Consider the following 27001-nt stretch of genomic DNA (forward strand, 5'->3'; position numbering starts at 1 on the left):
TGCTAAACACTTGTAAGAACGGCAAGGATTCAATGCCAATGCAATGAGCAATTTCTGCTGTGCACTCTTACTCAAGGCAGGAGGCTTGGAAAAAACATGGACAAGTCTGTCCTCTTTCTACAGGGGAGTAGTAACTGTCAGCCTCTGTATGGATCTCAAGCCAGGCGTTACTGCTATCTCAAGGAGGAGAGTATAGACCGAGTGCAGGAAGAGTTGGGCAGCTCGAGGACTTTATTAAACAATTTTAATGCTTCCTTCTCATTGGAGCTCCTGCAGCTCTAACAGGATGCTACATGCAACCACACAGAACCAAAGCATTTACTCCTAGACCTTTTGATCAAATGCAAGGAACCTGAAACATAGCTTTAAAATACTGGATGCTCTAAATATAGCAGTCAGATGACCTGACAGAGCCAAGATTCATGCTTCGTGAGTTTGCAAATTGAAAGAGTCAATCTAGCTCCCAGTATCACAGAATCCTGAAGACAAATTGCTCTGTTTATTGTGCTAGATACTATTTACAAACATATCTCCACACTGTTTGCCCTCTAATTACAGTTAGAGCACAGTCATTTACTTTGTGAGCTCTTTCTGTACACTACACCTCTACAGTCAATGAAAGTAATTTTTAGAACCTGTTGATTGATTTATTGATCAAATAAGTTGACCAGCGCAGTAGACTAGAAATAAGCAGACTGCTAAGTCATTTGACAAACATTCCCGGAAACTTGTCACCAAAGGCCCTGAAAGGAATGGAAAAAGAAATCCTGAAAGGTTGGTTCAGGCTTCTTTAGAATCTGCACCAGCAGTTGGCCCTGCAACTTCGTTCCGTATGCAGGACTACAGGAACAAGTGCACTCTACAGGCAAGTGCCTGAAGTAACAGTAAGAATCACAGATCATTAACGTTGGAAAAGATCTCTAAGATCACCAGGCCCAGCCATCAACCCAACCCCACCATGCCCATAACCGCATCCCTCAGTGCCACATCTCCATGGCTCTGGACCTCCAGGGACAGTGACTCCTGCACTCCCTGGGCAGCTGTGCCACTGCATCACCACTCTTTCTGAGAAGATACTGTTCCAAATATCATATATGAAACTCCCCCGGTGCATCTTAAGGCCATTACCTCTTACCTCAAAAAACAATGTGTGAAGGAAAAAGGGTGAGAACTCCATTATACAGGAGTTTGAGACAAGGGAAACGTATCTAACCAAGGCCACGGGAAAGAAGAAACCCAGGCACAGATCACCGTCCACAGGCAGCTTCCAGAGCTCTGAACAGATCTCTGGTAATTCTACGGTAAGACTTTGCCACAGCTTTCCATGAACCCCAGCAGTAAGAAGCTGATTATTCCCCTTGCAAGCACTGAAAACTATAAACCTCATCAATCAAGTGTTCGCTGTGACGGTCTACTTCTTCCTATAGATTTAATTGTGATTTAATGAGGTTTTCAATGAAACATGCTGGCAGCTTTTTCATAAAACTAAGCTGAACACAACTTGCACTCATTTACACTGCCCACCCAGTTGTAAGAAGATTGGTCATCCAAATCAAACAAGAGGCAAATCAGCATTCAACTCTGCTGCACAGGAGTGGTTTCCTAAGAGGTACAGGAGAGGTACATCAACAATCCAGGGAGCAAAAGGAAAAAGTCTTAATACTGTGGTTTGTAAAATATTTTAGCTAATCTTTTTGCACTGTGGTACTGAGGAGTTCACACTTAATTCCTATGTTACTCTGGAAATAAAGATGTCCAGAGATGTCAGTAACTTCTTCTACTGGCATAAAACTAAAGCAGGAAGAAGTATCCAGGCATAGATGAAATAAATCAGCAAGATAGAATTCACTATCTGCCATAACCTCTCAGTATTTCTGAAAGTGAACGCCAAAACAACCTTTAGAATAAAAACCTTTAAAAGCATATTTATCTCACAACAATATCTCTCCTGTCACGTTATAGATATAACATATACATACATAAGAAAATCAAAAGAAAAATCCACTCAAAGAACCAACGCTCCAGCACTCCATTTTGAGTTGGTTATACACCTACAGAGACCATACAATGTCCTAAAGGACCACGCTTTCCTTCTCATTAGTACCACCAACACGTTGCTCTGAACCACGGCCATATAACCTCTTGCACCTTTACACTCTATTGAATCAATCTCCCCTGGCAACTTCTGGCACGGCACTCTGCTCCCCCTGCCTCCAGCTCTTCTTCCCTCACTAATTCTGTGCTCAGAACTGTGAAGCACAAAATTAGACGTTTCAAATTAAGCAAGGAGAGAGAATGAGAGAACCTTATTAAATCGACATTAGCATCAGAGTGTCTTTAAAAGAGAAACTCAATTGCAAAGTATTACTCGGCTCTGCGAAGCTCCTTCTGTTGACAGAAGCGGTGGGCAGGCAGCAGGGCCCTCCTGTGCCCCCTTGGCAGTCACAGTGCTGAAGCCTCTCAGAGCACAGCCCTGGAGGAAGCAGGGCTTACCCTGAAATCATCACAAGCACTGGTATTGCCAAGCAAGAAGGTCTACTGATATGATATTGTGTTGGGGAAAAGGAAAAAAGTAAAACCCCCACAAAAATAAACATATTAACACACAAAGGCAGACAGCCTCCCTTCTCCTCTCAAGCCTACCACAACACTGCTTGCCCCTTTAAGTCACATTATAAGTTTGAGCCATTTCTTTACCTCGTGCAATAGGACAGAGCCATTTTGAGTTTCAGTCTCCATCTGCCGTCCCTAACAATAAACAGCAACGACGCAACAGTGATGGCAAGCATGGTTTGTTCCAAAACACCTTTACTTTCTCATGAGAACCTGCAACTCCTGGCCATGCATGCTTACCACAGGAAGGATGAGGAGGATAAAAATGACACCCCCAAGAACAGCGACAAGAAGCTAACCTGGTAGCTAAATAGCCTTCCATTCAGCATACTCGTTTTGTGAAACGAATTGCTTCATTTTCACCTCTAAGGGCAATAGTAGCAATACAAGACAGCCTGGAGCTTTCCAAAAGGAAAGGATCCAATGAAAACAAGCAATTAGAGAGCTGAAAGTGGGAGAAGGGAAGTCAGAATGAAGCACTGAACCTGGTGGTAAGAAGTATTTACTGGTATCAGCTGAACCATCTGCCCAGTGTCTTTCCTCCACGAAAGGGCAACACTAAGCAAAACCTAGGTTTTGTGTTGTTTTTTTTTGTTTTTTAATTAATCTATTCCCTGCTGCAGCTGTTTATCTTCTAGGCTTTCCCTAGCACTCTGAACACAGAACCTGCAGCCTTTGAGTCCAATCCCTTGCTTCATAGGGGTCACCACTCTCAGCTCCTTTAATTCAGCGGCGCAGTAACCGTGCTGATGAATGGCTAAGCTGAACTATAATGATAGTGGCTTATGAAGCTAAGCACTAAACAGTGATCAAAAGTAACAAACTAATGATATTCCTAACTATGAACACAGTTCTCCTGCAAGGCCTTCTGGACACAGAACACCACAGATATCAAAATGAAGAAGCATTGCTTCAGGTAGAGAAAAAAAAACTACACTAATTTCAGAATATTCATCAGGTTGTAGACTTATTTTCTACCAATACCAAGTATTGATCACCTGAGGTGAGCACTTCATCAGCTGCTGGAGCACAGGTGAAGGCAATTCACCTGTGTGGCCAGAAGGGGTGGAGTCTGACTCCACCTCTCCCAGACCCCATTTAAGGGTCTCCTAGACCTCTATAGTCAATGGCCCCATTATGAGAACTGGTCAGGAAGCAGTCACCTTTTACCCAGCACAGAGTGGACAACTAAAAGAACAACAAATAGCAAAGACTGAATGTTAGTGCAACTTCCACTGGATAATTCTGCTTCTTACAAAAGAAAGGTCAATTTGATAGGTCAGCAGATACCAATCTGAGAAGCAAACAATGAGATACGCAAGCATCTAAAGTCACTTGTAACTGAAGGCATAGAAAACCTTTAAAAGAAAGGCAAAGTAGTTTTCAAATCCTAAAAAAAAAAAAGCACCAAGAACCAAACAGAGGGTGCTGGGGTTGGGGCTTTCCTGTTCTGCAACTCCAGAAAAATCGTATTTCCATCACTCATACCTTTGTGCAGATTATGGAAGGAAGAGCAAACGCAGTGCAGCAATGCTTGCCTGGAAATATCCTTCCAAGAAGGACAGCAGAAAATTACCTCAGAACATCTAAGTATAATGGAGGGAAAAGCTACATGCATCTGAGAGGAAAAGAAAGAGACGGAGCAGCAATCAACAAATATATATCTTTTAAATCCCTGTTCAATTCCTAAGTCTGTAAGGAACTCCTGAAGCAGCAGCCAACAGTGGAAAGCCATCCACCAAATCCAGGTAACTAACACTGCCTGCAGCCTTAACTCACTCCACGTACCAACACTGGTGTGGGAAGTGTGCTGTAAGCACAGAGGATTCTGAAGAATGGAACAGAAACACAAAAAGAAGAGGCAAGGCAGACACAGCCAAACAGTCACAGCAGCATTTCTTTTCTTTACTTCTAGCTGTAGCACTTAGCCCACTTCTGAGACATCAGTAAAATGGATCCATCGCATCATTGTTCAATTTTTCAAGCAGTAAATCGGGAATTAATATTCACGGGTTCCATGACTGACATAATTGCAATTTAAAAAGGGCAATTAATCATCAGCCACACTGGCAGCTGACTTGCCAGGCTGGGATCCTCTCTTTCCACACCTGCCAACAAACTCAGGAGGCAAAAGCACTACACACACACACACAAAGCCAGGCAGTGCCATTCCCTGCTTTAGCCCCACCTTTCCTTCACATCCCCAGGCTTCACAGCGTATGTTTATTTTGTTATTATTTCACACAACTCACCTGAATCATTTACGGTTTCCCCAGGTGCTCTCAGTGTGCCCACACCATCCCCTCACCATGTGTTTAAGGCAGTATTTACCTCTGTGTGTTTCTGGGCAGTTTCTCCAGCACTCTCTAAGCAAAACCAAAAGCCCAAGCACCTGTTCTGGGATTCATTCTGCCACCTTTAAAATCTTTTGACATAAGCATACACAGCCACTGTAACCCATGGATTACAGAAAAAACACCTGGAAGCTGGGCAATGGCATTTAGCTTTCTGGAGAGAAAGTTTCAGGAGACTGAATTTCTACAGGGTGAACATATAAGTTCCTGCAGGAAGAGCAGTCCTGAATATAGCCTTTCCTGAAAGGAAGAAAGCCAAACTGACCACCATATGCCAACCTATTTTATCCAGAATGCACATAAAACATCGATGATAAGTACCACAGAAAACAAGCCCATGATTGATAGAAAGATTTAGAGATCAGCAAGCTGTGAAGTCTTCAAGTGACACACTTAAGACAAGGTCCTTGGGCCAAAGAAAATATACAGCATACCTCCAGGCCAAAGCTTGCTTTAACAGGTGCAACTGCTGCCAGCCAAGTGCAGCAGGTACACAGCGACGAGGAAATTTGTTATAACACAAGCTGTACACTCCTCCCTTCCTCATTCCTGCCCGTCAGCAACCAGAAACTGGCTTTCCTCATAACAATACAGGAAAAGATTTCAATGCTTCTGTATGTAAGAGAGTAATTTTACTCCTAAGTGTTGTCCACATGGAAACTGGAACGCAATTACATACTGCACATCTTGGTCAGCATTCCAGACAAAGGTACCTGGCAGAACATTTCTGCCAGCAGATAACACCAATAAATGGCCTCATTTCCATCCATTAAAAGATAATAAACAGACCTCGCTTCTTTATGCTGTCCTCACTTCTGTCAGGTCCCTCTCATAGTTGGCTATCTTTACGACACACGCTCCAGGTTGTCTTCATCCACAAACCTTCATCCACAACCAGGCTTCCTCCTGTGTCCTCCACAAAGACTCCACGTGTCTTCATCCACAAACCTCAGGGCACTGCTGCAAGTTAAACAAGGTGTCTATACCCCAGCTCTCCCAGCTTTGTGAAACTAGGTGAGCACAATCAAGAGTCCCCTCCAGCTTTTCCCTCACTCAGATTTTGGAAGATTTTTTTAGAAGTCTCAAAGAACATTTTGTTCCCAGACCTTCACCTTCCAGTGACACAAGTTTCACACTGCTCTCTTGTCCTTTGTTTGGAAAGGACTGACCCCATCTACTCCACTAACAACAAACACTCCTTATCAGATGAGAGGGGCCAGTGTTAAGAAACAGCAGGTATTTCACTCAACTACACGTCCTCTGCCAACTTAGGAGCAAACAACTCGTATCTCAATGGCATTTCCTCATGGATAAAAGACGTGTATTGGGCTCTTTTTTGCTCAGAGAGGGTGTTTACAGAAAACAGAGCTGGAAGCTTGAAGGCTGAAAGAAAAAGGGAAAGAGAAATACCAAGATTTTCTCTCAAACAAAACCAGGGATCTGGGCTGCTGCCCAAGATCACGGTCACTTCATTTCTTAAATTTCTTCAGAAGAAAAACAAATACTCGTGCTTCCAAGTTATCCTAAGACCTGTAAGCATAACTCCTCCAATGAGCATTTGCTCACAGGTTTATCTTCATGCTTGTATTACGATAAGCTTTCTCCTTCCCGATATCTTATTCCACTTCAGTAAGAGCCACTAACAGAAGACAGAGACCAAAATCTTCCCTTTCTCTATTGCCTACATTTAGCAATCAGCAACTGCCTGAGTACTGCGAGGCCCAAAGCACTGCCATGTTATTACACACTTATCTCTGCAAAACCACCCCGCACAAGTGACAACTTCCAGGCAGGGGGGAGGGGGAATTGTGCAGCTTTGCGATAATTAAAGCACAGACGAGTGTCACTGCTCAAGATAATTATGCATTAGCAGAGAAATTACTTAATGGAATAAAATAAACTAAGCCAAATGATTTGTTTTAGAGAGAATTTAGGGTCTGCAAAAGGTGCCCGAATAACAGCCCAGGAGGGAGACAGCGACGGCTCTGTCATTCACAAACACAGTACAGCATCCTAACAGCCCAGCGGGCTCCCACCTCACACCCAGGTACAGAGGCAACAGAGGAAGATCTGAAGAGAATTTCAGCCTCTGATCGACCCAATGAGTGCCATCCTGGGATCTGCCAGCCTAGAGGGGACCACTGGTTGGGATCATTTCACAGGTCTTCCATAGCTCACCCCCACCAACAGCCACAAGGCAAGCCACTTTTAATCAGTGCTAATGCAGACAAAGACTCCAGTCAACAGCAGAAACAACGAGCAGGTGCTTGACTTACTCTCTTCTCTCACCAAGTCCATGAGGTCTCCTGGGCCTGTTTTCCCACCTCACCAAACGCACTCCTACACAGCCTTCCACCACCACTCTTGTCTAGATGGCTCTCCACAGCATCTTCCTGTTCATTACAACAAGGACTCTCAAGGTCAGTTAGGATTTATAAGGCAGCCATTTCATCTTTTGTGCTTCTCTGGCTACATTCCTTCCTAAAAGCTGCTGAACATTGGAGATTCTGCGGGGTCTGAAAGCCCTGCCAACACCAAGGCCAATTAGGAGCTTCGGGATGATGCATATTAAAGTTATTATGGGAGGCAGTTATGCAGCCAGAATAAATCTTAACTGAACCTTTAAGTGGTTTTCATAACTCTTGTTTCTCCTTCTTGAAAACAGATGAAAAAATACAAATCTCCTCCCTAAAAATCTGCAGGGATCGAAGCCAACCACCAACTTCCCTCTCAAGAGAAGATTCTGCTCTGAAAGCAACAGCAATTCATTTTGTTTGAGGCCAACTAGATCACCTTTGTTTTAAAACTCCAAACCACTCAAGTCAGTCAGAAACAGTATCAGTAAAGACTGATCCGAGATACTACTACTTCAACAATGGAGCACATATAGAATCACAGAATCATTAAGGTTGGAAAAGACCTCTAAGGTCAGCCAGTACAACCATCAACCCACCCCCACTGCGACCACATCTCAATGCCACATCCCCACTGTTGAGAGACAGTGATTCTACTACCTCACTGTGCAGCCTGTGCCAGTGCACTACTGCTGCTCCTTCTGAGAGGATTTTTTCCTAAAGTGCAACCTGAATCTGCCCTGGTGCAACTTGAGGCCATTACTTCTTGGTCTTATCGCTGTTACCTGGGAGAAGCAGCCAACTTCACCTCATTACGTCTCTAACTTCTGCTGAAACTCCGCTGTTCCTTCAGTACACGCCTTCTCAGTCTGCAGATAACCAGACAACTTTTTATATGTTTTAAGCACACCAAGTTTCATAGATTACATAAGACTAGAGTGCCAGGACACAGGTCAAAGCAGCAATTCTTGAAGAGATCAGAGGAATGGAGGCAGCCTAGATATCAAGCATAAGATATCATTAGGACAGCATCTGCTACTATCCTCCCACCACTTCCAAAACCCAAACTTGCTGTCAGCAGCAGCTATCTACCCCTCCAAAAAGCACTAATGGAAACGAGAGAGCTGGAGACCAAAGAGGAATCCGAGGTAGTTAAGAACATCCCACATCATGTGCGTGGAAACCTGTAGTCCTGACAACAACCCTGTCCCGTCCCTGAGCATACAGCAAACTCCCAAGCTGCTATATCCATGCATTTCAGCAAGACAACATGCCCCAGCAAGCACGGTGAGAAGGTAGAAGCAGGTTCATTCCACATAGATCTCCAGTTTGTAAACTATGTCAGCATGCAGTGCCCTCACAACTATAAGCAATGTATTCCTACAGAAAGCAATGGACTGCAACACACAGGGTAAACTCATTCTGAAAAATATCACAGTCATTCCAGGGGAAGCTACAGTCAGAATGAAAACAAATAAGTGAAAACTTTGAGACATTTCATTGGTATGTAAGCAATCTGAGAGCTCAGCAGTTCCTGGCCAATTCCTGGCACAGCCTTCGTGGGTATCCCTTCACTGCCACCTTCTGGAAATCCTCAAGGCTTCTTTGAAACTGCTCGACACAGAAAAAAAATGAGCTCAGTGCAGGTATCAGCCCTGCCAGGTGACCAAAATGTATTTAAAAAGTGGCTAGTCACAAAGAGTGCTACACCTAGAATCACATCCCAAAGAGTGGAACAGCAGCATAGTCTGCAAGATCAACACACAGAGCAACCCAGGCTGAGCAGCAGCTCTGAGCCCAAGATGATACATCATGCATCCCCCAGATTCTACACGAGGTAGGTAACAGTTGTTTTTGTTTGTTTTTTTCCCCAGATCCTAAGTTGAAAGGGTTAGTAATGAGGAAATGCTGCTTATAAATCATTAGACTCCAACTGCATCAACTGATTTTGAAGACTTGCTTGAAAAGCCATACTCCTTCCTACAAAAAAAAATTAAATTGCTTCACTAAAACTGAAAAGTTTCCTAAGAATTCAGAGTCAATACTGAAATTAAAAAACAAAACAAACAAACAAGTTAATAACATACAGATCAAAAAAGACTTTCTAATATCTTTTTTCTTTTTAATCTACACGCACAAGTACACAAGATGTACCACTATATTGACTTGCCAGTAGATGACTGGAATTATCAAGCAGGAAATGTAAGTCCAAATCAGTGCATTACAGCTCTTAAAATAGGCAAATAACTTGCTGAACTCAACAGCGAAGCCTAACCAAGCTCAACAGCAACATCTGCTGGCCAATGAGCAGCAGGAGCAGACTAGTTTGATATGGAAGGGCTTTGTTTTATAACAAAGATGTCAATTTCCACTGCAGCTTAGGAATGCCTAGCGAGACACACCTCGTGCAGAAAACAGACTTAACTGCTACACACGTGAAAACAATAAAAAGGCACAACATGGTCTGGTCCTGCACACACACACACAATCAGACGAGTCTGTCCTCTAGCATTACCTACCTCTGTGACATATGACATCAAAACACTGAAATTAAGACGGGATAAGTTCACATTAGTCAGATTACGTTGGAGGAAATCTTCCATCTAACTGCTTTGATTCTATCTGAAGAAGACCCAAGGTACCCCTTGAACCACTTCCTTTCCTAAGGGAACAGCCAGCACAGGAAAGGCCTGAGGCAGCAAGGTATTTACCAACCACTAGTCCCATCACACAAAGCAGAATGGTAGTTAAGACCTTCAGAGCTCCTCTCCCTCCAGGTGCCTTAACACACTCCTTAATAACCTTACAAAGTAAGCCTGCTACATTTGAATGACATTATAGGAGCCTGAGCAGGGCTAATGGCTTTGCTTAATTTTAACACAAACTGATACTCCAGATTAATTACAAGAAACCCTCATTTTTACAGATGCACAGAACTTGGCAAAGTACATCTGGGCTATTCTAAAGAAAAGAAAATGCAAGTGGCTGTTACCAGCTTCAAGGCTGCAATTATACCTTCTTTAGCATCTGGAACAAGGCCACAGTGACCTGAGCTGCACAGACTAACTGCTGGCTGCTCAGAAGCAAGAGGTGTTGATGCATCCCACTTCTGTTACCATTAAAGAAATAGTGTCAAGCTCTTATTAGAATGCAGAGAACCACCCCTCCCAGGTCACCCTGTAGCAGTATATCACAGGTAAGTAGGTTTTTAACCTGCTATGATAACCTTCAGTAGCACAAAGCTTAGAGAAGTTACACTCCAAAGGCTGAGCCTCGAGCAGGAAATGGCATCAGGGGTGGGTATGTTTAATAGCAACACACGTGGTTTTGTTGTTTAAGTAGGGAAAAAAATAAAATAAGCATAACCAACCTCCTTTTCCCTTATTTAGCTGTTGGAATAGGACAGCACATCATAGGAAAATACAAAATGACTGATTGCTCAGGTCTGCATCAGGGAAGAGAACATTTTCTGTGAGGAACCACTTGTGCACTGGACATTCAAGAACTACAGTGGGGAGGCACAGTTTCAGCTTGACATTGCCAAATTACAGTTATAGTAAGATGAATGCTGAGGAACAACTCCATTCAGTTCAGAGGCTAGAGAGAAGGGAAAAGGGAGAGAAGAGATAGAAGCATATGTGCATAAAAAAAAAGAAAGGGACTTGAAGTTATCTGCTAGACAATGAGCATTTTCTACAGCAAAAGTGTTAGGCTGAAGATACAGCAAACAGACATGGCAAGCACTCATTGCTAATTGCAAAAGCACTGGTTATTTAACAAATGTATCCTTCATCTAATGTACTATTCGAGCAAGTATTAAACTATGGGGCTTTTGGACAGTAATTATACATAGGCCTGCTCTATCCGTCTGTTTGATCAGCTTTGACTTTCAACTCACATAGCACCATTCTTCAAGTTTGCCCATCATTATGGAGTCTTCAATGATAAAAAGCCCCCCACAGACACAAAGACAAAAGCCAGCTAACTCTCCCACTCTCTCTCCCTCAGAACCTTGCAGGTATTCTATTTTCATTGTCTTAAAAAAAAAATAAATAATCAAAGAGAAAGTCATAAGCTCATTTCCTCTCCCTCAGTACAGTCCCTTTTAAGAAGCTACTCTCCATCATGTTTTACTCAGTACTCATAAATAATAGAGATAATTGCAGACGGTCACAACAAATAAGTACAGAAAGTATACAGCACAAACAATAAAAATTCTGAGGTGCTCCAAAAGCAGAAGGGATTCCTGGCAAATAGCAGCAATGGCATCCACATCATGTTTCCACTTAATGCGAGTTAATCAGAGTGCCAAAAATAATACAGGGACAGACTTTAGACAAAGCTAAACAAGGCTGCTGGTGGCTCGCTCCCCTCAGATCCCCCTCTCCCCACGAGCAGCATGCATAGCCACTTCTTCCCTATGAATTTGCATTAGGAAGCAGGAATGCTGCTCGTGGAAAGATAGGCTTAAAACTTGCTGAAACTCCAAAATCCATCAGCAGCATGCAATTAGGAAGATATTATGCTGACTGTAATAAGAAACTCTAAGAGAGTCCACCCAGCTGCCCAAGAGTTAACATAATGCATTTCTCATCAAAACCTCTTCCAAGAGGTTAAGCACACAATAGACTATCTAAAGCACAGCTAGACAGCCTGCTTGAAATTCCACACATGTGCCTCGGCAATGTATTTCTATTAATGTCCAGTGTGTGTCAGCGTGAAGATAAGGTACCAACATCATGTCCAACCAGCCAGCTAGAGAATGGGACGCCGTGTAAAACATTGTCTGATACTTAGAGTCGCGGAGAACAGCGGCGCTTGCAATCTCACCCTCTGCACACGCGGCCGATAACACCGCCACCGAGCAGCAGCAGAGCCAACCCCCTGCAGCTTGGGGAAGAGACAGAGACAGGGAGGGAGAGGGAAGCGAATAAGGGTGAAAAACTTTGTCAGTGAACAGCAGAAGGTTTTAGGAAGCCCAGCAGTAGCTGAGGGTGTAACAGCGCTGGGAAAAGCCTCAGTGAAATTCGTTCTTCGCATCAGATTGCTTCAGCATCCTTCAGAGATGAGAAAGAAACAACACCAGTGCTGGCTTTGATTGCAGCCATCATACCATGCACACTCAGCTAGCACTGGGAGCCTTGCTGAAGACACTTGGGGCTGCTCTGTCCAATACCTGAGAAGCCCATCTGTTACAGGAGCAGCTGCAGCATGGGAACCCACCGGAATATCCCACAAGGCCGTGCACACACAGGTGGCATCCCAGGCTGTCAGGAAGCTGACTAACCGAACACCTTATCAATGCACTCACTATAATCCTTGCACTATTCCAAACCATTAAAACACCTGCTTTATTAAGACACTTGTCAGTCTTTCTTATCAAGATCCAAAAAGACCTCTGCAGCCTTTCTCTCTCAGCATCCCCAGAGCATGATGCTCTTCCCAACTCAGGTACAAACATCTTCCTTACCACCCTTTCTACTGCCAGATATTGTCACTCCAAGACATACAGACTGAGGCTGCAAGGCAGGAGCATCAAACCAGGTTCTCACAGCATTCAGGGAACAACAGAAGTGACATCCAGCAGCAGGTCACCTACCTCACATCTGGAACAGATGTTGCACTGCTTTCCACTCACTGCAAACTTATTTCCTAGCTATTATATTATAGCCCTTTGAATTCATTACCTTGTTCTCTTTTGTAATGATCTGAAACACCTCGTTCCAAAGGATCATCAGCTCAGGTTTCAAACACTGCCACTCTGTAGACAGAATGCAACGAGTACTGGAAAAGTATAACCAAATAATAAGATAGATCATAGAAATGTTGGAGTTGGAAGAGGCCCCTGAAGGCCATCTAGTTCAACCCCTGCACTGAACAGGGACTCTACAGCTCCACCAAGTGCTCAGAGCCCACCTAGCCTGACCTTGGCTGTCTGCAGGGAAGGAGCACCATCTCCTCTTGGGGCCATTGCCTCACTGTATGCAATATCCAAAAAAACACAAAAGAGAAAAGAAAAATCATAATCCAAAACTAAAGTTTAACCAAGCTAGTGGGAACTATATTGTAAGACTCTCAGCCTTTACACCCTACAACAAATTCATTCCACAATAGCACTTTTGCACAATACTGACTCATAGGAAAGCAAAGCCTACTGCAACACCTTAATGCATTAGGTAGTGAAATACCTAGTCATAGCCAGGAAAACAAGGAAGACTAACCATACCTCTTGCTTCTTAAATGACAGGATGGTTTTCCAGTAACCCTTAATTAGAACAAACAAACTTGGAAGAAGTTTATGTGGAATACATGATCTTAAGACAAAAAGATGTGAAACGGGGAGAAAAGAACTGAAGCCAAGAGAGGGGAATTAGGCAGCACCACAGTCAACTTCAATTTCTTGCAGCTGTAGGATTTAAAAAGAGGCCAACCTTGTGATAAGGTCTCTCAGTACAAGAGACTACAAAAATGAGAAGCTCACAAACGACCATCAGCTGCTGAAATCTGCAAAAACTCTCTGAACACAAATTAACCTTCAGAGTCCAGAGATAAAAGACTAGCTGCAGAAATTGGAAATTGTTCAAAAAAAATGCTATAAAAATGCCTGACAAATCGTAGCAGCAGCAGGGAAAATAAGGAGAAAAGGATGCTGCAGCTTACCCCTAAGCCAGATAACACTTCACCTTCCCTCAAGAGAAAAATGGAGAAATAATTATTTTTTTGTGTTAGTTCATAGGAATAAACATTCTCTACAACTGTCTTAGTTAAATTCAGATCTTACAGGTGCTTCGGAGATCAGAAATCTAATACTGCAAGATGACTTTGTATAGGGATTCCTTACAAGTTTGATAGTTTCATACAACAAAGGAATTCCTTCACTGCAGAAATGCATCCACTTTCATAGCAGAAGACAGCAGCCAAAGAGGAATCCCAACCGTGGAGGAAAAACAAGGGATGCTCCATTCAGAGGTTTCAGATTAAGAGGCCACTGACTTTGAAGACTCCACTGATCAACACATATTCCTCAAAGGAAAGCCTGGAAAAGCATTTCAACAACTCAGACAACAGGAGAGTCAAATAGATCTGAAGGATCTGAAGCTACTCGTAGTCCAGCTAGTTAATTCACTCATCAATGGCCTGCAACATAGGAAACAACACATGGAGCTACAAAACCCTGCAGAGTCCTCAGCTGGGGAAGCACTGGCAGGCTGGCTCCAAGCACAATGGCTCTTCCTTGCACACAGCAGTAGGTCTCCATATCAGGCATTAAAAATGCAGAGAAGTGGAACACATCCTTATTAATGCTACTACTAAACAGACTTTTTTAGGTCAAAAAAATAATATTTTAAATAAAAAGAGAGCTTGCAGAACTACGGGCTGTCTGACTCTTTGGAAACATCTTTGGCACTTAATGACAGGCACTATCTCCTAATTAGAAGCACCCACAGTACTTGACCATACACCTAACAACAGACAGCTCATCAAATAGAGCCAACCCTTAGCAATGGCAAAGCAACACTGCATATCTGTTAATTACCAAGTCCAACCCAAAGAACTGCTAAATGCAGAGCTTAAAAAATAAAGTCTATCTGAAAATAAACCAGAAATTATGACACCACAGGTTAAGATCCTAACTCCCCCTGAGCTGTTACAGCATCTCAGCTGTTGGGGCCTACCTTTGCTCCTGAAGTTGTGTGTGTGTGTGTGTCAGGAAGCTCCAAACTAGCAGAAGTTACTGCCTAACAGGATGAGCTTCTGTCAGCAGGAACCCCTTCCCGAGGAACAGTGCCTTCAGCTCTGTTTAACCAATAGTTTATTGCTGAGAGAAGCCATATAGGAGTGTCACTGTACATACACCCTACTTCTGTTTCAATTCATTTACATTAAGAGACATCAGCAATGCCCTTTCTGTAACAAATCACCAAGGCTTGCATCAAAAAACCTCCACCTTTCCATTTGTGTCAACATACTTAAAAAGGCAGCTTTATCCAATTAGCAAAAGCAATCAGAAACACTCACACTGCAACTTCTAGCCCAAGACAACAGCACCTGGGCAAACCCAAGCAGCAGCCCTGGCTGGTTTGGTATGCTCTGAGGGTATGTAAGTGCCTGACACAAGAGTGTCAGTGCTCTGCAAACAGCCAGACCACCAGGAGGACATGTCCCCATAACTGGCTGCACCCAAATTGCAAATTCAGGTCCCAATACCTAAAATGCATTACATATTCCAAACAAAATATAAAAATGAATCTGAAGCAAGGTGTCGATTCCTGCAGTAAGCACGTGTAGATGTTTGTTGCTAATCACTGTAACAGCAATGAGAAATTAAACATTAAAAACCCGATTTTTTTCCCCCCTCACGTTGCATTATAGTTCAAAACTAAGTACCCATGTTTTCAGATTTAAGTCAGTGTCTCACCCACCAAAAAGGCTTCCATCAAGAAACCCACACAGAAAGAATTACTGAAGACAGAAAAACAGCATTTGTGTTAGCAACATAGATGTGCAAACTGAAAAACAGAATAGTTTGAGCACAACGTGCAGCTACATTGTAAACACAGAGCAAACAGCACCAACAGAACTGCCACAGCAATGCCCAAACCATCAGGCAAAGCTGACAGGATCACTGCCTTCCACTGCAACAATTCACGTGCATGGGGAGGGAAAAAAAAAAACACGTGTTGCTGATAGAGGCCTGAGCCCAGAAATAACAGACTCACCTCACTGATGTCCCCACACTATCACCAACACTTTGCTACTACAGGAGCTCAGCTGGTCAATACAGCTTGTCACAGTGGCAAGAAATGACAGCACGAACCAGAGTTGTCTACCTTCCAGTCCCAGTTCAGCTGCTTCTACAGTTAACATCAGCCAATAACAATGGGCAAGAACCTAAGCAAGATGAGCTTGAAGCTTCAGCAGTTACCAGAAGACCAAAGAAGGCTTTCTACTGATGGGCCAATAGGATCATTCCTTCCAAGGGGCAAAAGAAATACCAGCTGGTATGCATGAAACGTGTGCTGGGACTCTTTGGAGCTTAGAGTGTGTACATGTTGTGTGCAAAGCCCTGGAGCTCAGAATCCCACACTCACAACAACATCAAAACTTGCTGACCCAACCAAAGTTGTTCCCACTCAGCACTCTGCCTTCAGCCTTTCTCTCCCAAATCAAGGTCAGAAGTGAGGCTCCGAAAAGCAAATAGATTATTTCTGGGCAACAGATCCTTTGAAAGGAACCCAGCAGCCCATGACTGATCAAAATCAGCATCAAAATCATCTCTGGAGCACCCAGAGACAGGCCAAGCCCTGCTTCCTGCAAGGACTTTGTCCCACACGCATTCCCCAAAGAGCCACCAGAAAAATGAGGCAGCCATCCAGCCAGCTAGAGCTCAGGGCTGGGAGTGGTAAACCATCCCTTGTCACTGGCTGGAGAAAGGACTTCCCTGCCCTTCTGTCTTGCCTGAAACAGCTAATTATGGCGCAAAGTTTGTCCTACCATCGCCCCATTTCTGAGTTCATTCCTTCCAAGTGGTACGAGGACTCTTGGTCAATAACTCTGACAAAGCCATTATCTGAGGGGTATTAAATGGGAAGATAAGAACTTTGAGGCTCGGCACAAATCATATTAGTTCAATTCTGAAATCCGCATAATGCTTCTTTTCAAAGTATTAATTTCATTTATTCTATTTGCTCTCCCTCTGTCCTGATAACACAGGCACTCACGGCCCCTAAATGAGATCCTCCTATTTTATAAGTTATAATCCTCCCTTTCTAGAGCAGTAATGAGATGTCTTCGCTTAATCACGTTGATTCCCCCCACCAGCTTCTGCTTTTCTCCAGCCCCATTCCACATTGATTTGTTTCAAACGTTCCAGCAAAAGCCATCAGGCTGGGAGTCACTGGCTCCAAGATGACAGCTCATGCTGCACACCCTGCACAGCCCTAGGAGATTACAAAAGAGCAGCTTTGCTTGCAAAGTTTCTTTTGTTAGTAGGAAAAAAAAGCCAGAAGCAGCAAGGAGTTAAGAGATGAGGTTTTGATTAATTGGAAATGAAAAAGGAAAGATTTGAGGTTTACGAAAATGCAAGACTATTCACAACAAAGACAAGGAATTAAATAACTCAAGTAAGACAAGTTTAGAAGTTTCACAAAGTGGAATTCAGGAAAAAAAAGATGGCTGGTGTGATTCCTGCATATTGCACATGGGACTTCAGGCTTTAGTTATACACCACAGGCCCTGCTCTGATGTACTGTACACATCATCCTTGTTGTCTTGTTAGTACTTGTGGCATTAAGTTATTGGAGAGTCCAGCCAGTACTGTGATCCTGCAGTGATGCACAAACAAATCTGATATCCACTGGTGAGAGCTGTGCTCAGCTGCTGTGGATGGCTGCTTCCACCTGAGCCAGTCCCACATGGGTCATCAAAACCTACACAGTGCTGCAGTGTTTCCACTTACAGAGCTCTGAACACCTTTAGGGAGCTTTAGTCAAAACCTAAGTGATCTACAAGTTAAATTCCTTGTTCTAAGTTACTAAAAAAATAAATCAAGACACAAATGTAGAACAGGATCCACATTCTTCTGTGACCAGTGAACTGTTCAGAAAAAGAAAGATCAACCAGATTTAATCTGTACCCTATCCCAAAAGGATGAAGGGCCCAGAACCTGACAGCATTAGCCACACTCTCTCCAGGACTGTACACTATATAATATCACTGAAGTCCCTCGAAGATCCTGCCAATAATAAAAGGCAGAGCAAAAGTCATAAAGCACAGATTAAATGACAAGCAATGTTCAGCACAATCAAAATGAAATGGTTTCAAAATCCAGCTATCCTATTTGGATTTACGATCCACAAATGGTAAAGTTAAAGGAGGATATTGCAGCACTGCGAAGGCCAGCTATAACAAACTGATGCAGGGAGGGCTCAGGGCAGCTCAGGATCTTACTGTAAGCATCAAAATAAACAATAAAATAAACCTAACGATACATGGCATGATTTTCAATTCTTACAAAGGTAAGTACTGTTAGAAGCAAATTACTAACCTATTTCCATCATGGGAGCTGGCCCATTTTTCTCTGGCTTTCCTTGTAGGTCATAATAAAATACAAGAACTCCAAAAGCAGTTTCCTTTATAAACTGCAGAATATTTTCAGTTCCATCTGCACAGAGAGTACCACCAGGTACATCTACCTCCACTACTCCTTCCTGCCCGAGAGGGAGGACAGATACAGATGAGATGAAAGAGCATCCCACATCCATTATTTACTTAACACTCCAGGACTAGAAAGCAGAAGAGTGAGCAAAAATATTCAAGCTCTGTTCCAAATAAAGGAAAAAGAAAATACTGGAAGACAAAGGGCAGATATGATACAAATAGGATTCAGAAAGCAGAATCAGGTGACTATACCTGAAAGGAAACTGCAGCTGAGGTACAGCAAATCCAATAGGGATCCTAACAATTCAAAAAGTGTGACAGAAACGGTTCCTGCTTAGAAAGACACCTGCAGACCAACAGACAGTAGCTGTGACCTCATCTTTGGAAGGACAGACCAGACTATTCCATTTTTAAGGGTCTTAAGTTTATGACTGATCAGGAGACAGTTGAAGAGCAATGAAGTTCAAGTTTCTCAGCCTTGCAACACATTGCATGGCCAATATTTATGTTTTGCAGGTTACACTGGAAAAGCATGATCCAGTATTTGTACAACATCAAGTTTGCAGTACCTGGACGTACAACACCACAGGATTCAAAGCTAATTCAGATAAGAAAACAGCTTTTGTACATTAGAGGTCAGTCCCCACCTCGTTTTAGAGGTATCAGACTTCACAACTATTGCTGTCTCTGCTAGTCACAGCTCTCAGACCATCCTATGTAGCCCACTGCAGGAGGGCAGGCCTTATCTTTAGGCTGGACACTAACTTCTTCCACCTCTCTTTACACAGCTGTTAACTGCATTCATAAAGATAACACTCTTCCCAGTGGGAAGAGAGCTAACACTGTGTCTGCTGACCCAGACCACCTATCTAGAGCAATAGCAGTCACCTGCCTCAGACATCACTATCCCAAAGCTCAGCAACCAGACAGACTTCCCATGGTTAGGGCACAATCTGGCAAGCAAAAGTTACCAGCTATACCAGGGAGAGCAACCTCAGAGCCTTAGTGACAGTCACATGCTACAGGTTACTAGAGAGATAGAAGGCATTAACAGGTCCAAAACCACAACGAATACATTCACAGGTGATAAAACAACCTTTAACCAAAGAAGCCTCAGAACAGAAGTTGCAAGGGTCAGCAGGTGGGAAGCACTGCCTTGTGGCTGCTCTGTTCTCGTGCTCTCCAGAAGCACTACTGCCAGAGATGGGCTACAGCATTCTGCCCAAACCATAATAGTCATTTGCATTTCAATTTTATTTATTCAGCCCCCAGTATTATAACTTCAAAATGCTTTGCAGCCAAATCACGTACCTGGGTAAGCCATACTCAGCACACAGACAGAACACGCTCACCGAGAGTCTTCAGTTCCATCAAGCACAACCAAGAGATCAGTAGGACAGAACACAGACAGCAAACACTGCTCAAGTCTGTCCCCTCTTCCAAACTGTCCTCCCAGTATGCATTAGGTTAAGAGAATTAACTCGTAGCCCAGCTCTCTCAACAAAGATTTTCAACATCAGAGTTCACACAAACAGGCAGTTTGACCTCACTGCAGGAAGCACAGCCCCCCCTTGCTGTCACACCTCATCCTACTGCAGGTCAGGAAGAAGTGGCAGTTCCAGTAAGACTCTGTATTGTGTATAGGCAGCACAGCATGGTCAAAGTAACATCAGTATTTAATAGAACACAGAAATGATACCAAGAGAGCATTAAGCATCAATACATTTTGTTACCAAGACGACAAAAGATTCAAGAATTATTTTAATTAAATTGTGTACTTGCACAGCCATGCTCCAGGAACACAAAGCAAAGCTTCATGACACGTCAGATCAGAGTTTGATCCCACATGTATTGAAACATGTTCCATACACTTTGCAGTTCAATAGAACACAATGAGACAACAATCCCATACACACAAAGCACACTGACCTACTATTCATCCTCCTCCCCCCACAGGTCAGGCTGTCCTCAGCACAATCATTGCTCATGCCAATCCCTGCCAGCCTGCCCTCAGAATCACTGCCTGAGAGGCACAGCTTGCCACCTGCACTGTAAGCCAAAGAGTAAAGAGGTGGCAAGCGTTTCAGACTAAATCAGTTTCTCAACTCAACATACAAGTGACATATAACAAACCCCTTCAAGGAGAGAGATTTCAGACTGTCCTGCATGGGAATACTCTGGATGGTGCTGTTACTCACCAGCTGAGCTGCTCTCTTCCTCTCCTCGATGGTGCTGTTCCTTTCCCACTGAAGGGCAGTGCTCAGTGTCTCACCAGCTGCTTCCCTTTCTCTCTTGGCCAGTCGGAGCAGCTCCTCTTGGACCAGGGCCTGCTCCTGCTCATACCTATAGCAGTGCCAAAAACAAACAGAAAGCTGACCAGCTGACTTCTGGCAATGGGGTCATGGCCTAGCATGGACAATCCTTGACGAGGGCAAAAACCCAAATGCATAATCAATTAGGCACAAAGTCTGCTCGCAGTCCCCCCATTATTAGCAGAAACTGAAAAGTCCAACAAACTTCAAGCATGACCTGCAGTTTTCACTGACGTGTTCACAGGCAAAAACAGCCAACTGAGCTCCGTGTAAGCTTATATTTCAGTTACATTTAACTCTATTAAGTACTTAACTCTCATCTAAAAATCATAATAACAGAATGTAGTTAGCTAGATAAATAGATACTGCTTCAGAAAAGATGAAAGGCTGTACCACAATAAAAGGAGTTCGCTTGGCAGTGTAAAAGGAGCTAAACTATCTTGTTCCCCAAACTTCACCTCACCTCCTGTATAACTCCTGCTCTGCAACTGTAGCCTTCTGACCAGAGTTACCTGCTGCTGGTGGCTGGACTCCTAGAAAGAAAGAACAGAAATCTGCAGCAACCGTAACACAAAACGCTGTCATCACAGCATAAATTATTTGATGAGAAGAAAATACTTAACCCACATTATCCCACCAAGAGAATGAATAACACTCCTAGAAAAGCCTCAACAAAACCTAAATCTGAGTTAGAATTCATGAAAGAGATACTGCCAGCACTGTGTTCACAAGGCACACTGAACCAAGCACACTGCAGAAGCATCTAGGTAAGGATGTTACTCACACACACAGTGAAACACGAGCATATTTCCAGTCCCATTTTCTAGCTGTTCCTTCTAGCTCCATTAACTCTTCCCGCTTTCCTTGTAATTACAGAGATTAAATTATTTGATGGAGCTCATCCATAAAATTGAAACCACTTTCAGAAAAGATGTAGGCTAACAGCAAAGAAATTTCCAGCAGTGAAGGCCTGGCTCATAAACCTCACGTTAGTTTGTATGCCTGTAATCCACACCGATAAAAGTTTATCAACAGAGTATATTTGTGAACCAATAGAAATCAGATCATTTTCTGAACTGTAAAGAAAGTCAAGTTCAGAAATCACGTTCTCGCTGTTCACCTGACACATCACATAAGCTGCATCCAGTCTATCCTTCCCCTCCAAGAAGGAATTTATTTTCAAACAACAAAAAGTACCATCTCCCCACCCATCCACCATAAACTCCCTGTGCATGGAAAAGGAATCCAGAAACAAAGATGAAATAATCACTGCCTTGCTTACTGCGTGTTTATCTGAAACTCTATAACCACAAAGTCCTGCAAGTTTATTGATGCTTCTGAGAATGATAGCACTCTATAGACAAAACAAAAGGACCTATGAAAACAAGTTGTCTTAAAGTCACACAGCAACAGAACTAAAACTACAGTATTTCAGCTGCTCCTCTCAGGATACTCATGCTATATAACACGCGACAGCAACACGCTGTCCCACTTCAGAAGCAGCAAAATACCCCTTGACGTGCAGGTAGGCCAACAGTTATCCACAGAAAGAAGACTGCAACTCACCCAACTAGTGAAGGGGCACTCCAGGTGTGCAGCACTCCTTCCCAGGAAGCAGCCTAGGCCTGAGAGATGCTCTACCTTCAGTGGCTGCCCCTTATCCGAGCCCAGGGGGGCTCCACCCTTGGCCCACCCCTTCTGGTCTGGTGGGGAACACAGGTGCAAACAACTTGCCTGTTGTTTCAGGGGAAACAACACCCCTGAACCGGGCAGCCACGCCCCTTCACCAGGTCAAACCCTGACCTAACAGCTCCCCTACAGGTGTCAAATCCACAGACCTGACAGGGACTGGCAGTACCTGTAGATTTGGGTTTCCCTTCCGCAGCTGTTGGAGCTGTACCACTGGATGAGCGGGGCGATCTCTGGCTGTCCTTTCTACTTTGAGATTCCTTCATTCGATTCACTACGTCTTCAGTGAGCTAAAACGCGCATACGTGAGAAAGAAATCAACCAAGTTAGTCAGCTAAGCACGAGGACGAGCAGCGGACGGAAACAAGCATCCTTCACGGAGGAGAGGCGGGGCGCGGGGCTCACCCCGCAACGCAACGCTGAGGTGAGCGCAGGCCGGCCCGGGGCTGCAGCAGTCCCCCCCCCGACCGAAGCCGTGCCCGCCTCACCTTGATGCCGTGCAGCACCCGGACTTGCTCCCGCTCGTCCAGCCCGAAGGACACCTTCCTGCCGCCCTGGCTGCTCTCGCTGCCCCCCATGCCGGCGGGGCGGCCGCTGGGGATGCCTCTCCCCCCAGCCCCGACACGCTGCCGGCACCCGCCAACATGGCGTGCTCCCATTGGCGGGCGGCTCCGGGACGGCCAATCGCGAAGCGCCGTGCTGGCGGCGTGCCGCGGGGCATTGTGGGAGCTGTGGTCCGGCGCGGTCACGGTCCCCGGGGCCGTTCCTCCCAGACCACTCTCACAGCTGCGTTATTTCTAACCCGGCACCTGCTCACCTCAACCGATGGCACTTGAGCCGAAAAGGATCACCAGCAGTCGCTCCAAAGCCCAGAATGCGAAGCTGTGTGTCACCTCCACACAAGAAGGGAGAAACCCTGACCTGGAACAGCAAGATCAAGTCATGGAGAAAAGCCCAAGGCTTCTCTCAATTGCTTAAAGCTTAAGACCACGCTCTGCTCATCCACATGCTGTCATAGGCATCCAAGAAGGGAAAAAAATCCATCCGCTACAAAAAGGCACCACATAATTCCATTAACATCTGCCAAAACCTGTTTTTAACTCTAAAAATCATTTTCTCCGAAACATGGATCATTTGAGAAAGAAAGTATAACCATTTATGCCAAACATCATTTTATTTCTTTATTTTACAAACAAAAATATACATTTATTCTATATTTAGACTCTTTACACACGCACACCCCCACACACAACACACTTCTGCTCAAGGACCATTGCAAATACGGCCCAAAGCATTATATATACACACAGAAGGAAGGTCAGTCCATGACCTAGCACAGGAGCTCCCCAGCAGCAGAACACAGGCTGCTCCAGAAATACAGGAGCTCTGCAGGCACAGGACAGGGCAGCCATGCTGACCACCTGCTCAGGTGAGCTGCAGAGACATTCAGACCTTTCAGACCCATCCAAGGCCAACCGACTCCAGGGAAGCTCTGCAGGTTTCCCCACGTTTGCTAACAGCAGCTCATGATCGGAGCCACACTAAGAGCAGCAGCAGGGCAATTCAGGCACTGCATCATCCATCCCTTCTACAAGTAAAATGTGGCTGAGGCAGATTCGCAGCAAGCAACAGGAGGAGCACAGAACACTGCCCTAACGTGGCAAGGACCGACTTGGCCAGGCCAGTTGCTTGTCCACCCCTTTCCTAATGGAAATGTGGAAGGCAGGACACTTGAGACTTGCTCTCACACATGGAAGTCTTTTTTGTGATAAAAAAAGTGTTTTGTGGCATTATTTATTATTATTAATGGTGGCAACGCTAGCTACCCAGAAGCCTGCAGGGCAAAGTGCCCAGGCTGCAGAACAGAGAGGCTGCACTGCTCATTGACAAAAAAAGATAAGCGAGGGGCCTGCATAGTTTTGGCAACTGATAGGAACCTTGTGTTCTTATCCAAACTGTTTCTTCCCCTACGGTGAGAAATGCTTTCCCCAGACCCGCTCAGGACCTGAACTGGTACCTCCATGCTGCACCCTGCATGATTTCCCATGAACTCTTATCCCAGTATTTCTTGAGGAACACTTATCCCAGTATTTCTTGAGGAACAGCTAGGGCAAGAGATGCACAGTGCTGAAATGTTTCAAATTCCTTCTTTATACAATTTTTAATGGGAAGTTGCTATCGCCTACAGCAAATCTCCACCTACCCAGAAGGGTTAGGTAGGCTCCCCAAAGGTGACTACCCCAAAGCTAGAAGAATAAGCCTCTTCATCATTGGAGAGCACAATCTGTCTCAGAAACCAGTTTATTGCAGCTATCAGCTTCACAGTCCCTGGATTGGAACAAAATGTCTTGGAACTGCATGCCAAACAGCAATGACAACAGTCCCTATTCCAGTGTGGAAAAGATCAAGTTCCAGTTTTTAAATGAACCACACTTCACATGCCCGGAAGCACTTTCAATAAACCAAGACAAAAAGCCTAGTAAGGTCAGTAGAAGTCTTGGGATCTGAAGGGTAACAGAAGAGGACGCTACAGAAGCTGTAGCAGAGCATCCCTTCCCACCTGCCTCCCAACCTAGAACCAACCTGACTGGTGTTCCAAGATGCCCATGGTGTTTGAGAGCTCCCAGTCACTACGCACTGACAGCTCAGATTCATCAGCCTCCATTCTGCTTCAGGCATCTTAATATCTCTGAAGCCTTCATCAGCAGAGACAGCCTCTTCCCTCACAGCCCTCTCCATGACCCTGCCAGAGCCATGAAGCACACTGCAGATAACATACACCAACCGTACACGCTGTGTTCTTGACACTCAGCCATGCTTCAGTGCTGTTATAGAGATCTCCCTGTGAGCTCAGATGCACAGCAGTGCCATATCCATGGACTGTTTCACAACTTCTTCAGCTCAGCTGGGCAGCAGCTGCCTGTCCTGCCTCCCTGTCGTTTTGTCAGCTCACACACATGCTGCAAGCTACTAGCATAAGCCCTCCAAAACAGCCTTAGGATATGCTGGACATTCTTCTCCTTCCCACACTCTCAGAACACAATCCTTTGAACTCGTAACAATCGCAGTTCACATTTTTCATTAGCATTAGCTGAAACCAGAGATGAGTCCAACTGAGCAGCTTCCTCATTTAGACACTGCTATTGCTGCCTGTGCTGTTCTTATGACAAGATCCAGACATCTGTGCTGCCTGAGAAAGCCTAGAAAAACCTATTTTGGTTTAAACCACCAAGCTCTCTCTCTAGGTGTAGAAGACAAATAAACAGCCCCTAAACAACGTTCCCTTAGTTGGCAAGCAAGTGCTGTCAGTCATTGAGAAGCAAGAGGTGCCAGTCAGGACTGCCTTCTGGGTCATATTCACATCTGGAACACGAAGAATCAGGAAGGTTCAGTGTTTATGGGTTTTTATGAACAGGACTGTTCTAAATTGTTCTCAGGCAACGACAGAAAAATGTTCATTCCAAAAGGATTTTGGCTGTTAACTTAGTTCCAAAATAAGTTTCAGAAATCCTAAGGAAAAAGAGGAAAGCCACAGCAGATAGCAATGAACAGACTTCCAGTGGATATCCTAACATCTGCAGTATCGGGGAGTTTACAAGGGAAAACGAGGCATCAGGTGCAGGGAACCCCTGCCTTAGGAATTGATGGCTTTCCAACGATCACTGTCTATGCTGTTGATGCTGCCCACGTGATATGGCATAGAGGCCACGTCATCCAGGTAGGCCGTGGTATCAATCTGAGTGCTTGAGTAGAACCCAGAATCCATTCCCTCCTTCTTGGCAACAGCATAAGCGTGGGGTAGGTGCACATCCACATCTTCAGGTTCATCCACTTGACATTTGTAGGAGAAAAGGATCTTCGGCTCAGACCTAGAGTCATTAGGAATTTAAAACACATATAAGCAAAGTATCTCATAACAGCCACTTATCCTTTACAGAAACTCAGCAGCACTGAAACAACACATTTAAGTATCAAAGGACTGTCTCTTCTATTAAAGAATGTCTTTCTCTTCTATTAAAGAACGTCATATATTAGCTTTCAGTCTGGATATAGACATAGTGGAATAACAGCTGTGAAACAGTGCTAACTGGAGCTTCAGACCAGGCTACCCAGGGAAAAAAAAAAACAACACAGCAGAGTCCTGACATCAGTGTCGTGAGCACGTTCTCCTCTTTGTGAGTTCAGAATTACTGAGAACAGCACCCAGGCATCACTGTTTGCTGTGAAATCCAGCCAAAGGATTCTACTCCACATTCCATTTGTGCCCTAAAGGAAACTCAAAATACACACGCTCACAAAACAGCACTTTCTATCTCCATGTACTGTCCTGATTTCAGAAGACATCAGAAACATTTTTGATGCTCTGGTTTTAGTAGTTCTGAAGCCTCACTGACGTCTCCTGCTCAGACAGCAGAACATACAGCTTACATCGAAGCACTCTTTTCTACCAACGCACATCTCCCCTGAGCGGCCACACGGCGGCACCCTCGGCCCTGCAATCAACACTCGACAGAGCTTT

The 27001-nt window shown here is 44.3% G+C and overlaps 2 protein-coding genes across 4 annotated transcripts in view; both read right to left on the bottom strand.

Annotated features, from left to right (window-relative positions):
• The window catches only part of CHCHD6 (coiled-coil-helix-coiled-coil-helix domain containing 6), a 96951-nt gene extending 73863 nt beyond the window's left edge, over positions 1 to 23088 (bottom strand). Inside the window, exons 1-4 of the mRNA XM_065749270.1 lie at positions 22971 to 23088; positions 22652 to 22772; positions 21257 to 21326; positions 20680 to 20824 (exon numbers count right to left, since the gene is read on the bottom strand). Coding sequence (XP_065605342.1) covers positions 20680 to 20824; positions 21257 to 21326; positions 22652 to 22772; positions 22971 to 23060 — 426 coding nt within the window. The 5' untranslated portion in view covers positions 23061 to 23088. The remainder of the gene's footprint in view (positions 1 to 20679; positions 20825 to 21256; positions 21327 to 22651; positions 22773 to 22970) is intronic.
• Positions 1 to 27001, bottom strand: part of TPRA1 (transmembrane protein adipocyte associated 1) — a 42196-nt gene that overhangs the window by 3340 nt on the left and 11855 nt on the right. For all 3 annotated transcript variants that reach the window (XM_065749265.1, XM_065749266.1, XM_065749267.1), the window contains exon 11: positions 25494 to 26351. In XM_065749265.1, the coding sequence (XP_065605337.1) occupies positions 26117 to 26351 (235 nt within the window). In that variant the 3' untranslated portion in view covers positions 25494 to 26116. The remainder of the gene's footprint in view (positions 1 to 25493; positions 26352 to 27001) is intronic.

The sequence above is a fragment of the Cyrtonyx montezumae genome, unplaced genomic scaffold (genome assembly GCF_038088225.1).
Source record: "Cyrtonyx montezumae isolate F1298 unplaced genomic scaffold, pur_monq_1.0 scaffold_6, whole genome shotgun sequence".
Lineage (NCBI taxonomy): Eukaryota > Metazoa > Chordata > Aves > Galliformes > Odontophoridae > Cyrtonyx > Cyrtonyx montezumae.